At 38.5% G+C, this 13939-nt stretch overlaps 1 protein-coding gene across 11 annotated transcripts in view; it reads left to right on the plus strand.

The window, feature by feature from the left end:
- adgrb2 (adhesion G protein-coupled receptor B2) overlaps positions 1-13939 on the plus strand; it is a 250724-nt gene that overhangs the window by 116546 nt on the left and 120239 nt on the right. For 10 of the 11 annotated variants that reach the window (XM_087835579.1, XM_087835569.1, XM_087835574.1 and 7 more), the window contains exons 3-4: positions 1315-1395; positions 3305-3493. In XM_087835579.1, the coding sequence (XP_087691705.1) occupies positions 1315-1395; positions 3305-3493 (270 nt within the window). The remainder of the gene's footprint in view (positions 1-1314; positions 1396-3304; positions 3494-13939) is intronic. The other variant, XM_087835572.1, reaches the window with a different exon arrangement.

The raw sequence follows: 13939 nt of genomic DNA on the forward strand, positions 1-13939 counted from the left end.
AGCGCAGACAGCACGTAAACAGGATTATTACTTTTTTTCCATTGGTTAAAAAAAAAAAGTCTTTTGTTAAATGATCACGTTGAGAACAAAGTAGAAAACGAGCAAACGGGGAAAGAGTTTTTTTTCCCCCACCAAAGAGTTGATTCTCTAAAAGGCCAAATTAAAGGGCTGGTAGCAATGGGCGTTTGTGCAATCATGGCAGAGCCTCAACACACTTCCCAGGCATTCACACTTGCATGTGTGAGTGTGTGCGTGTGTGCCGGATAGGGAGGATATGCAACGTCTCTGTTCTTCCTTGGGTCAACTGCTTGATGGAGGCTAACGCGAGGAAATTTCACTTTTGCTCTCTGTAATCGAATACGGAGACACACAATCACATTCCGTGCAGATAATGTACCTTAGATACGCCACGTGTGTCAGCTCCTTTTCCATAAATGCAGCTGCTGCAAAAAAGATCCCATTGGGTAAGAAGTATCCAGATGGAGAAAAAAAAAGATCTGTGAAAGAAAAGATTGTTTCCCCCCGCCGAGGGAGTTGATTAAGACTTGCATTGGTGAAACTAAGCCTACAAATCCATTTGAACCAGACAGAACGGCCTGTACGCATGCCTCCACGTTTCTACCAGCTGAGATGAAACTGACTTAGATATGTTGTGTGATTTCACTAACTCTAAAAGACCGACTTAATGCCATTTCCAGGAATTCTCACCGCTTATGTGAGATGTTCACATATTTGTTAGATCAAGTGCATTTTATATGTGTGTGTGGAGTCTAATCTCCAAGCCAGAACTTTTATTTACTTGGTTTGCTGCGCTGAACCATTAGCATTGTCAGCATGCGTTCAAAAGAAGATATACTTTTTAAATTTTATTTCATGTTTTCCCCTCCTAATGTTCCCCTCTAATGAGCCAGTCCAAATTTGCTTCCTCCTGATTTTCTGAGATTATACACTAGATTTGACAGTCTGTTATCTGTTACCGCGCTGCGTGTGCTAAAACGTCTCGTCATGTTCTTTAAATTTCCTGTTACAAGGACTAAGCCAAGGAAATGTAGGCGTTTGTACTTTTATTTTGCCAGAGTCGTGTTTTGGATGTACTTGAGCTTTCCTGTTTTTTTTTGGTTTTTTTTACTTTTCCTGAACATAAAAGTGAAATGTGGATGGTGATGAGCGCTTATTTACGACAGCTTTTAAATTCAGGTTTGATTTGCCCATGCAACCCATGGAGCCCTCATATATTTTGAGCTGTACCATGTAATCAAAAGGAGGTTAAGTACGATTAAAATGAAAAAAAAAAATGTCTGTTATTTTTTTCAGACCCGTATGATGACGACCTGAAGGTGAAGACCCAAAGACCACGATCAGCTGACCAGCCAGGTGTGTTTCAGGCACAAACAGGTGAGTATTATGAGTGTGCAATGGTGCCCAGAGCCTGGAACGAAAGAAGACAACCTGACCTTTACAGGCTGTATGTCCCACTGAAAATCCTCAGTTTTCTATAAAACGGTTTTATAAATAATTATGTAAGGTGTACCTTTTTCTTTCCGGTGAGCAAACCTTCGGGCAGCTGCCACCTTTAATCATTCACTTGTGTGAGTTTGTGAAGGTGTGAAATTTTTTGAGTCGGCGTGTGAAACTTGGAAAAAATGGAAAAGACTGGAAAAAAAAGAGTAAATTATTCAAAGACTGATCTATTAACCATGAGAATGTCACATGTATGTATGTATAATACATAATATAATACGAATCGGCCTTAAACATACAAGATATTCCATGTTGCATGCACATGCATTTCCATATTCATATATATGGCGTAGAGGAGGAAGTCCCTTAATAGGAGGGGAAACCCCTGGGTCTATCTTGTCCTCATCCTCCCCTGTCTACCCCTCCCCTTCCTTGCTTCTTCCCCCATTCTTCTAGTCCTCTAGGCATCTGTGATGAGCTTAAGCCCTGACTCACAGCATGTTAATGAAGATGTAATGCGATTAACGGACATGCAATTAATTTGATTTCCTTCTTTGCCATGTGATGACGCCTCCATCAAAGGACACGGCGCTCATAAACAATTTACAAAGAGAGAAGTGGAGGGACTTGGCTCCTCGTTTTCGCTTTCAAGGGCGTAGCTCAGTGGAACAACGGGACCCTCTACACAGCTGCCTGGAGAACTCCAAATTAGACTCCATCAAGTCTAAACACCTAATCTCATATGGGTGCTTAGAACACAGAGTCGAATATGTACACCCACAAACACACACGCACACAATTGCCTTTAGCGGTGAGATCATACGTGTTACCATAATTCCATTAATTAATTGAATCACCTTTAAAAAAAACTTTCCTGGAGCATGATCATCATCTTCATTAATATCCCGTCAAGATTTATTTACAATAACACTCTTAGTGTGAATAAGTCAAGAAAAAAGCTACATCGTGTCACCTTTATCACCTGTCACACATTCCCAAAAGTTTCTTTTTTTGCTCCTTGTTAATTGCATAGGTTACAATTTTGTTTGTCTTTTTTTGTTGTGATGTTGCACCGGTGTCACTGCTTTCCAAAAGCAGATTTTGATGGGTTTTTTTTGTTTGTTTTTTTCATTTTTACGGTAAACAGAACAGCAGAGGAATCTGAGAGCTGCTAAACAGCAATCGATAAAGCAAACATCTTTTAATGCTGGCGGTGCTTCTGTGAAAACTGGAAGCGAAAATATACTTGAAAATTGTCACACATCTCCAGTAATAGTTTCTGTCTGCTCCATTTGTTGGGACATTTTAGGACTCCGTTATAAAGCGAGGAATTTATTGTAATTACCCTTTATGGAAATCATTTTTCTTTTCCTTTATTGTTGGCTTTTTGCATTACGAGCCACTTTTACATAGCGGTATAAACTTTGAGCTGCAGAGCTGAGATCATCTTCTAGCTCTTCCTCGTCTCTTTTCTGTTTGACCTGAGGAGACACCAGAATCATGACACTCCTACAGAGCAGGCAGGGGCTTTTTTGTAGAAAGTGGGGTGGCGTGGGGTTACCAAGACCACTTGGAAATTGGCTGAAAATTTCATACTGCCTCTATAAAAATGCATTTGGAGACTTCAGCAATACATCCGTGTGAAGGCACCAAATTAAGCTGTGAGATAATAAAATGCAGTCTTGTTACAAATGTGAATACGTTTTATTTGAACGAGTGATAAAAGGAAAGAATGATTTCTCTTGTTATTCAACCTTAGCCGCGCATCTGACTCTCAGGATCATTAAAAACACTGTGCGTATATAACTATCCTCTCCATGTTCATCTCCATCTTGCTCCTTAGGTGACCCAGCAGCGGAGGAATGGTCGCAGTGGAGTGTGTGTTCTCTGACATGTGGGCAGGGCTGGCAAGTGAGGACCCGATCGTGTGTTTCTTCTCCCTATGGGACACTGTGCAGCGGTGCCCTGCGGGAAACACGCATGTGCAACAACACGGCCTCTTGCCCAGGTGAACCCGGAATCACAGGCTCAGGTGCGTTAACCGGCTGCCTTTGACCAGCGCCTGATTCACTTCTCCTGACTGTTTTATTTTTGCTCACAGCAAGAACTCGGTGGGTTACTTCCTTTTCTGAGTGCCATTTGTCTGATGCTCAGCTTTACACAGTAGATAAACACGACATGGACTTCACACTATGACTTTTTTCTATGTTGAGTCTTTTTTTGTAAAAATGCTAGCAAAAAAACTGGTGTCCTCTCTCTTCAGTTCCACATACACCCACCGCCTTTGTTTGGTACAGCAAAAAAATGTAGCTTTAACCCAACCTCACTCAACCATGCAGCGGTTTGTTTTTATTTTTCTTCTTTCTTTTCCTTCACAAAAGCGTTAAGAAAACAGAAGAAAATAATGACAGTGTGAGGAAGGTAGGCAGTATACTCACAACACGGACACACGCACGGCCGAAACACATCTAACCACGGTTTAGCTGAACAGAAGGAGAATGCCACTGTGTTATTTCAGTTCACAATGCAGGCAAAACTGGAAGAGGGAGAAAGAGAAAAGGGGTGTCTGTGGTTGTGTGTGTGATGTGTGTGTGTGTGTTTGAGAAAGCGAGACAGACTGACAGCCTTGAGTTTGATGTCACCCAATTTATTAGACCTGCCACATCACTGAAGTTAATACTTCCTGGGCTCTCTATCTTTAGCTCTCCTCTGCTCTTCCACTCTTCATTTCTTTCCTTTCCCTTTTTCTTGTCTATATGTATCACCAAGTTGATCTTTCAGAGCGTAATGAGCAGGCGAACTTTTGAAAATGTTTTAATTTTGCAGAGGAAACTAAGCCTGTCGAAGCAAATGTTGAATTCATCATTTCATGCAAAATAATCCATGCTCACATTTCAGTGGCAAGCAAGGAAAATGTTCAAAAGTTGAAGTACAAGCGAGGATTTTTTTCTCTTTTGTTTGTTTTTTCTTCACTTTCATTGAAATTGGTCTCATAATTTGCAGTGACACCTCCAAAATACCACTGAAATTACATTTTCATATGTGTACTACAAGAGTGTTTTTTTTTTTAGCAACACAAAACCGCTCAATCAAGCAGGATGAAGTCACTGAAAGAATGAGTGTACACAGCTGCTACTGAACAATGCCAATTCTGTTTTGCTTTGATTGCCAGGCTTTAATGTTGACTAGATGAAATTATGAATTTCTGCCTGTCCTGCATTGGTTTGATTTGCCTGATTAGAACAGAGGTGAAACCCTGTATGATCTGTATCTCTCTCGATGGCCCCTCTTGACGGCCCCTCCCCTAATCCACTGCTAATGCTGAGTGAAAAGTGTTGTGCCATACTGCAAATTTTGGTGTTGATCCCATACCAACTAAATATCTTTTTTATTGAACACAATTCACTAGACTTCATACTGCGCTTGCGAAGTATCAATACTGTCATTCTAGTATTAATCCCATACCAATACCAGTGTTGATATTGATACTATCGATACTGGGATCGAACTGCTGACTCTAACAAAAGTACAGTCAGCACACCCTCCTTTACTGTGTCGGGCATCGTCTCTCCAGTGTAGCCAGTTTCTTTCTTTCTTTCTTTTTTATATAGATTTAGTTCCATGCTCAAGGCCGTCTGGGATGGTGTTCTGGCATTTGGAATTGTGGTTAAACCCATGGCACAAGAATCAACAAACAGTAAACCTAGCAAATACCCTACAGTAGCCTTTTATCAGTTTGCAATAAGAAGGAAAAAATGTTTTGTGAATTTTGTGCATTCCTATCTTGTAAGCTAGGGGGTTGCTGTTCTGTAGTCTTGTTCTGCATTCAGTTTTACATAGAGCAGTCATTCCCATTTATGGCCCACCCAAAATTTTAATCATAACTACTCAATACTTCTTACCATTTTCTTGCCTGTTGTTGAGATTGCTTCTCAGTTATCAGTTCTCCTTTTGGTACCTAACATAATTAAAATCCCATGACTTTGATTTATTAATACTGAAACAGACTAAGTGATATATTATACCCACCTGTTGTGCTCCTACAATGTTAGTGCAGAGTTTTACTGAGGGTCTTTGAACGTGCTTTACAGTTTTTTACAGCCGCTAGGACACATTTCTCAATACTTAGGTCACTTTTGCAAAACTCTTCACACAATTCTCCTAACTGACCTTCAGCTTGGCAAAGCAGTTCATTTCACATTCAAAATGCACTACAACTACCAAAACACTTTATTCAGGCCTCAAATAAACTCATTCTTCCAGAACACTAGCAAAGGTTGACAGCCGACAAACACACTTTGTCACCCACAAAACAATGACCTAAAAAACACTAACAACATGTAGCATTACACAGTGTTTTCTTGTGTAAAACAAGGACACATCTCTGTTTATAATTTCAATATATGTTACTGGAATGAATCAGACATCATGCAGAATTCGTTAATATTTGTTTATGTATTTTTATTTTTTTGCACTAAGTAATCCCAAAATACAAGAATTTGTATACACACCATCCACTGATACACATACACTAGTAATGCTAATCTACTCGGTCTTCTCCATTTGGCCACAGGTTCTCATCCACATCACATCTTATGTCATCTAGGGCAATACACCTAGGAAAGAATAGAGTAACACCTGTGTAGATGTTCATCTAAAATGAGAATCAACTGTGGCTGGTTAAACTGCATTTTTAGATTTAAAATATGTTTCAATAAAATATTGCTGTTGAATTTTGCTGTCTTATTCAGTTTTGCATTATGTTATTGTTTTGACCATAAGTTTAACAGTTTTGAAAACAGTATGTAAGTACATGCAAAAAAAAGATTTTTGGCAGTTGTTGTGTCTGAGTGAGAGAATAATTCATGAATTTTTGAGAGATGTAGTCATTGAATGCATTTTGTGCCAAAACAATGATAACTGATCCTCAGTTTAGCCCACATAGACTTCTGTTGTGCTCACTGTGTGAGGAGTTTTGCAAAAGTGACCTAAGTATTGAGAAATGTGTCCTAGCGTCTGTAAAAAACTGTAATGTAGGAGCTGTGAGGCCTGTCAGTCTTTTCAGTTAACCTATAACAGAGACTTTTGTGAGATTGCACAACTGTAATTGGTCGAGAGCTGGAGGGGACGTTCTGTTGTTTTGGCCCATGCACAACAAGTGTACTATCCCAGGTGCACGCGGGATTTGATACTGTCTGACATTTTTTTTATTTAATAAAAAAACTATAATATTTGAAGTTACCTTTTTTTAAAAAAATTAAAACTAAAATACGACTTACCACCTATATACAGTAATAGTAAGGGACACTAATGGGTCAGTGTCCGCAGTTTAAAAGTTTGCTATTCATGTTTTCTGGTCAGTACACTTCAGTTTACTGCTAGCCCATATTAGCATCGCTTTTACGAATACAGTGAAGGTAGCTAAATGAACCTAGCCGTAGTGATAATAACAGATTCTAGCCTTTTACCCAAAGTTGACCACATAAAGTAAAGTACATTTTGGCCTTACTTAAGTTTGTCTTTTGTTTTAAGTTCAGTTCTTTTAGCTTCTTGTATGCATGTTCGTGAGAGCTTTATCAGTGACTCCTCTGTAAAGTATGTGGCACAGAATATACTACATGTGAGTAAAGACTCGGTGTTTACTGATGCATCTCAGACCCCCACTAGTTCCACCAATTCCAGAAAGAAAAAAGCCAGAGGAACATTTTTCCTCCCTGTCAGTGCATATGCTAATCTTGTTTTTATGCAAATTTGCCAGCCCGATTTGTATGTCTAAGTGCCTCATTTTCCATTCAGCGTCGATATTAATATCCTCAGCAGCTCCTTTGATGGGATATTGGTTGCTGTGTTATGTTCCGTTTATTATTTCATTTTCCGCCGCTCCTCTGATGTTTTCTGACGTGGTTCTGGAGGGGTTTAGGGGCACTCTAGGGATCGCCTGAATGGGATCACACCAATTTAAAATAGACGGGGAATGCGGGGGTGGTAGCAAAAAGACATAAAAGTCTTTAATAAACTTTGTGTGATTGACTTAAAAAAAAATATGTGTGTGTGTGTGTGTGTTTAAACTTTCCTCCTCTTCTTTTGTGGCGTAATATCTACACTCTTGCTTGATTTGGTAATCTATTTACTTTTCGATTCAAGCTGATATTTATGGCTTATGGCAGGCACACACATGCAAACACACAAATCAAGGATATAGTCAACTGGAATAAAAGTGTGACTTCCTACTTTTCTCCTAAACAAGTTAGTTTGCTTTGCTTTTTTTTTTAGTTGGTTTCCTTTAAAAAAAAAAGTACATGCCAGCAGGAGTTTTCTCTTCCAGACCTACTGCACAGAAAACAACAGCCAGTTGTGCCAAAATATGTAATGCATTTATGTATGTCATCTATTCAGTTCCATATACATTGACTTGCTTGTGCAAATATACAAAACACACAAGTATAAGTGAAAACATGCACACTTGGTTTTTCCCAGAGTGACTTGAAATGGAGTGCAACGTGTAGACTTCAGTTGGTAGATGAGTTTGCCAGATTTCTTTCTTTCTTTTACCATTAATTTGTGTTTGGGTGTGGGTGTTGTATCAGTGTGGGTGGATATGTCTCTGGGCATATATCTATCTGCAACTGTGGAAGGCTGTGCAGTATGTGTGTGTATGTGTGTGACTGCAAAAGTTAGGGAATATCAAAGAAAAATAGCTTGGACAGAAAGCAAATGGAGTGAAAATTATTTTGGCTTAATTTTGGGTAAAACCCCTAAATTAAGGTGATACAGATAATCAATTTTAAATAATGGTCTTGCTCATGACAAAGCAAACTAGTCGGTAATTGGCATCACAAATTACATTTTCTTTTTTGTTTCTTTTTGTGGAATATGCAATGAAGTATAAGGATTTCGTGCCCCAAAGCATGCAAAGTGAAGTAGTACTCCCTACTCGTGTTCTGTTTAGCTATTGCTCATTTAGCATAGATTCACTGACATTTAAAACATGAAGTGGAACAACGGCGCATTGTGAATAAAGTATGTCCGGGTCAGTGCGCTGTCAAATGCAGCAACACCGCTTCCAGTAATCATTCAAGCAAGAGACTTAACGGGGTGTAGTCATGGTCTCATATCAGGCTTACAGCACAAACTTCACACATGTGCGCACATTCATACATATGTTTAAATAATGCATCCATGCGGTCCTCTGACAATAGATGAGATTGCTGGTAATTATGGTAATCCATAAGGACATTATGTGATGCATATGTCTAATTACACCATATGGATTGCAAAGGTAGAAATGGGAAAATTAAAAGTTGATATCTCAATACAGCACTGTATGTGTAATAACGGCAAAGATTTTAAGGACATCTTTAGAAAACATGCATCTTTATTACCCGTAAGCTCATTATGGTTTGTTGTGTGAATGTATACTTGTGCATAACCATGCATGTGCAAGCTTGCTTGCATTTGCATCATTTCACACCTTTTATTTCAGCTTGCTGCTGCAAATATGTTCCTTTGCACCTCCCTCTGTGACTGCAACATAGCAAAAAGGTCCCCTTTAAAGCCCTTAGTTAAACTAAAAGATGTGATGTATTTCAGTAATTTGGCCTGTGTTGCTTTGCTTATGATTCAAAATACCTCAAAATTTAACTGGTCAGGTGTTTAATACTTTCATCAGCCAGTTTGTGAGGATATTTCATCATGTTATTTTGTTGTTGTTGTCCTCATTTCCAAATTACTTTTTTCTTTTATTGTATTTTTGTCCCAAAGCTGATTGAAGCTTGTTTTTAGGGGCCAGTTGATTGGTGTTGCATGGTCAGATTTCAGATACACTTGTACTGAATTTGACAGCTGGAGATTCAATTCTAATGAATAAATCATGTTTAACAAGCAATCCCATGTTGTTGTAGATGAAGATGGCAAGTAACAGCACAGAGCACTGTATTATGTTCTGCAGTCTGTTTGCTGCAGTCCTCTTCGAAGATTAAAAAATGAGATAACTGTGTAAAAAATATATTAAATGCTGGTTAGATGTTACTCATATTAGCAAAATATATTCCATTCAATGTTTTGATAGTAAGGGGTTGCTTGATTATTGATACAGAAATAGATCCCATGCCATACTTTACCTTTCAAATCAGTGACTACAAATTGTAATTTCAAATTAATCACAAAATTCACTTTCGACTCCAAAAAATCAAAAATTTGTTTCAGAGGAAAAGAAATAATACTGGGAATGGCTCAGAAGTCCCAATAATATTCAGTCCAAACACATCCAGTTGCAATACTGTGCAAAACCCACTCATCATTTCTTTATATGTCGCTTCTAAGGAGCCAGAATTTCTAATAATGTTTTCAAATGGCTCTTGAGCAGTAGGCTGGTGAATTACTTGTACCCAGTGTTGGTCAAGTTACTTGAAAAAAGTAATTAGTAACTAATTACGGATTACTTCCCCCAAAAAGTAATCCCGTTACTTTACTGATTACTTATTTTCAAAAGTAATTAATTACTTAGTTACTTTTTAAAAACACGATTTACAACCTGAATAGGTGATAAAGCAATAGATATTTCAGCCCAATTCTACTTTTTCTGCATAATCCATCATACAAAATGTAATCAAATGGAAAAGTCTCTTTTTTTAACTTGTTTTTATCAGTTTTAACCTTTTAACTTTATGCATCAAGCAAAAATTTAATTATATGCAACATTCTCTGACTGGAAGAAATCTGTTTAACATTTAAACTTATTTTCTGCACATTCCAGCACATATTTTTTTGTGTGTGTGTGTTTACACTCAGTCTTTCAAATAGATGCAAGTAAAACACAGCAGAAAATAAATAACATCAAAGACTAGCGGTCCTGTTGCTCTATTTTCACCTGTACAGCAGGAGTAGCGTAGGCGCAGGTTTACCCTGGTGCAGGTGTGCCGCAGCGGTCCGAGTTTTCTCTGTGAGTTTCCCATTAAGTCGTAGCGCACTCGGTGCTTGCTCGGAAGTTTAGGGTTTTTTTCAAAAATCAAGTTTTCTTCCCATGCACAACTAACACTAATTTTTTTGTCACTTTTTATGGAATTAAACTCAAAGTAAGGTCAGTACTTCCACGCTTTAAACGCTGCACGCTCATACTCTCTCCCGCACTAGATATATTATCCACTGTTGATCTGCACACAGCTGTTGTCACTAATGTCGCACTCGCTTACGTCACTGTCATGAGACATTCTTGCAAAAAAATCACGGTTTTAGTAACGTAGTAACGCAGCGTTCCTACGGGAAAGTAACAGTAATCTAATTACCGTTTTTGCAATAGTAATCCCTTACTTTACTCTACCTGAAAAAAGTAATCAGATTACAGTAACCTGTTACTGCCCATCTCTGCTTGTACCTGAGCATTTTCACTTAACACTGACCCATGGATCACTTAAACATAAAAAAGGCATCTACTAACTCGAAGGATGAATCAGTGTTGTGTCTACACATCAACAGCCGGCTTAAAAAGGACCAATTGCACATGACAATTGTACCTTTAGGCAATTTGTTGCCTTTGGCTTTTTTCATAATTAAAGAAATTGGAATAAATCTTTGCAACAGGTAGCGGGTAACAAAGTGTGACAGGCATAATTTGTATACCTGTAAATCTGGCATAGGTTGCCATGGTGTGCAGTGTATTTGTAAAAAAAAAAAAAAACAGAGGAAAATTGGACAAGTGGAGGCTAAAAAAAGCCCCAAACAAACAAAAAACAAAACAATCAAACAGAAATCGTATTTGCATCAGATGAACAGTATATGAAAGTTATGTCGTTAAGAAAAAAAAAAATCAAGGAAAGTTTTGACACAGGACTTAAAAGATACATCTGGTCCTTCAGTTGGTTCACCAAAGCCTCATCAGAAATGAAAACATGTTAAAGATGGTCATGTATTAGTTCATGTACTAATAAACTGTGACTGGAAAGTGCGGCGCATTGTGCTGTGCATTATGAATAAATGACTGCTGTTTACCACAACCACTTTAGTGAGACTTAAAATCTAAAATAACAAAACCATAAATTATCCATTTATTCTGCTTATCTGAATTTGGGCCGCGGGAGTAGCAGCCTAGGCAAGGAAGCCCAGACGTCCCTTTTGCCACCTCCTCAGGCTACTTGGGGGGAACACAGAGGAATTAGATATAATCTCTCCAGCAGGTCTACCCCGTGTCCTCCTCCCGGTAGGACATGCCTGTTTAGAACACCTTACCCAAGAGGCACCCACCTGAGCTGGCTCCCTTCTATGTGGAAAAGCAGCAGCTCAACTCTGAGCCCCTCTTGAATGAGTGAAGTTCTCTTCTCATTGCTAAAGGAAAGCCCATCCACCCCTCAGAGAAAGCTATTTTTCACCGCTTTTATCTGCTGTCTTGTTCTTTCGTCTTTAAAGAAAAATGATAGTGTCAACAACAAAGATCAGGCTGAGATTAGCAGATTTATGGGGTTCCTCAGCAATGATGCTTCATCTGGTGCCAGATGGCTACATAACATTTAGGGCATAATAATTTACGTACATTGGGCATCAATTTAAATTTAAAACATTTAAATTAAATGACTGCTATGTTAGGTACCGACTAGTGACAATAGCAATGATTAAGTCTAGTGGACTAGTCATGGAGATCCCTACTGCTAACAATTTAATACATTAACATTAGGTTAATGTTTACATTAGACTATTTGATGTATTTAGCTTCACAATTTACTAAATGCCTCTGATGAGTGTGAAGATCATTCTCAGGTGTTTTTAAAGCTGTACAGAAGTACTCAGTTCGAATAACTGTTTTTGTTTTTTTGTTTTGTTTTTTTTATTTGTATACCAACCCATTAGATAAGAGTTTCATAGCTACAAAGCTAAAATACCGGAATGACTGTGTGTGTAATTTTCAGGCATCAAGTTTCTTCATCACACTTGTGTAAGTTGCCTCTTAGACCAGGATTGGCTTGTAGTGCTTGTAACTGCTTGTAATGTCACAAATCCTGCTCATGGGTACTCCCTTCGAACTCTGATATTTGGTGAGCATAAATAAACTTTCAAAGATAAATTGCAAAGCAGACTTTCAATGTCAGCTCTGCACATACATCATTCATTACATCGAAGCTCCAACATCCAAGAGAAGTAATATTTACCAGAACCCAGTCATGCAACTTGTCAACAAGGACCACTAATGAGCTTACTTAAAAAAAAACATGTCATTAAATTTGCAGCAAGAGAAGCACAAATGCTTACCAATGCTCTTTCCCACTCATGTATCCTATATGTATTTTATAGGGCAGCTTAAAGACATAGTAACACCATGTTTTTTTTCTTCTAAATTTAAGAACTATTAACAGCTTTCCATATCTCTCATACTTTTTAATACCACCATCTTCTCCCTCCCTCTCTCTCAGCCATCTACTCTTCCTCTAAGCCATCGTTCACAGACGAGGCTTAATTATTTATCGGCATGATTTATTTAGCTTTGCTCAACACAGGACCAGCAATCTTCATCCTGCTGTCTCCAACTTTCTCGTCCTCCCTTCTCTGTCCCTCCCCTCCTCATCTCCTGCTTTCCATCTCTCTCCAGCATCGGTTCCTCTCTCTTTCTTCTGGCTCTTTCAACACAGTTTAATCTCCTCTCACTGAACATTTCAAAATAACCTCATTTTCTTGGACTCATTTCGTACTTCGTATTCACCCAAACTTTGTGAGTCTCCAATCGTCTTTGCGCGTTCTTTCAATTTTTCTTATCATCTCCCACGTTTTTCATGTTCACCTGTTCTTATTCTCTTCCTATTAATCAGGCCTGACATTCATCTTTTCCTTCTTTGGAGCCTTCACTTTCTGTGTATTCTTTTTTTTCCCTATAATATCCATCATTCCATTATTATTCCCTCTAGTCTTAGGTGAGACATCTCCAAATGGTTTTAGTAATTAAATTTTCTGAATGTGTATGTGCGAAAGTGTGTTTCTTTTCTCTGACATGGCAGGTTCTAGGACTTTGGTCCAAATCCACTGTTTCTTTATTCTGTCTTTTTATTTTGTTAAAACGCGTGATGGAGTGCAATAAAGAGAAAACATGGGGAAGGAAAAATGGGGAAAAAAGAAAAGCTTTTTAATGCTTGGGTGACTAAACCTTTAGGAAAAAGCATACACCATTTATTTCCTTGTCTTGATTCGAGCTGCATGACTTCAAATACCAGTGTCCATTCCTAACTTTCATTTGTTCATATTAGTAACATGTAAGTGCTGTTTCATACTCAGTCTGTCTTTTCCTTTGTAATTGGGTGGGTTTCCTGGAGGTCATAAGGTCACCTCCTTTGTGTTTTTTCTTCTTCTTTTTTTAAAGGAATGTGCTCATCATTTAATCTCTCGTTTTTCTCATTCTCAAACCCTCCTGCCTGCAATGGGATGTTCCATTCCCTCTCCTTCCTTTCCCCTCTCAACCCTCATCCCCATGTCGTGTCTTTTTGTACGTCATGTTTGTGGG

This window comes from Neolamprologus brichardi, chromosome 22 (genome assembly GCF_056152115.1).
Source record: "Neolamprologus brichardi isolate AB-2024 chromosome 22, ASM5615211v1, whole genome shotgun sequence".
Classification (NCBI taxonomy): Eukaryota; Metazoa; Chordata; class Actinopteri; order Cichliformes; family Cichlidae; genus Neolamprologus; species Neolamprologus brichardi.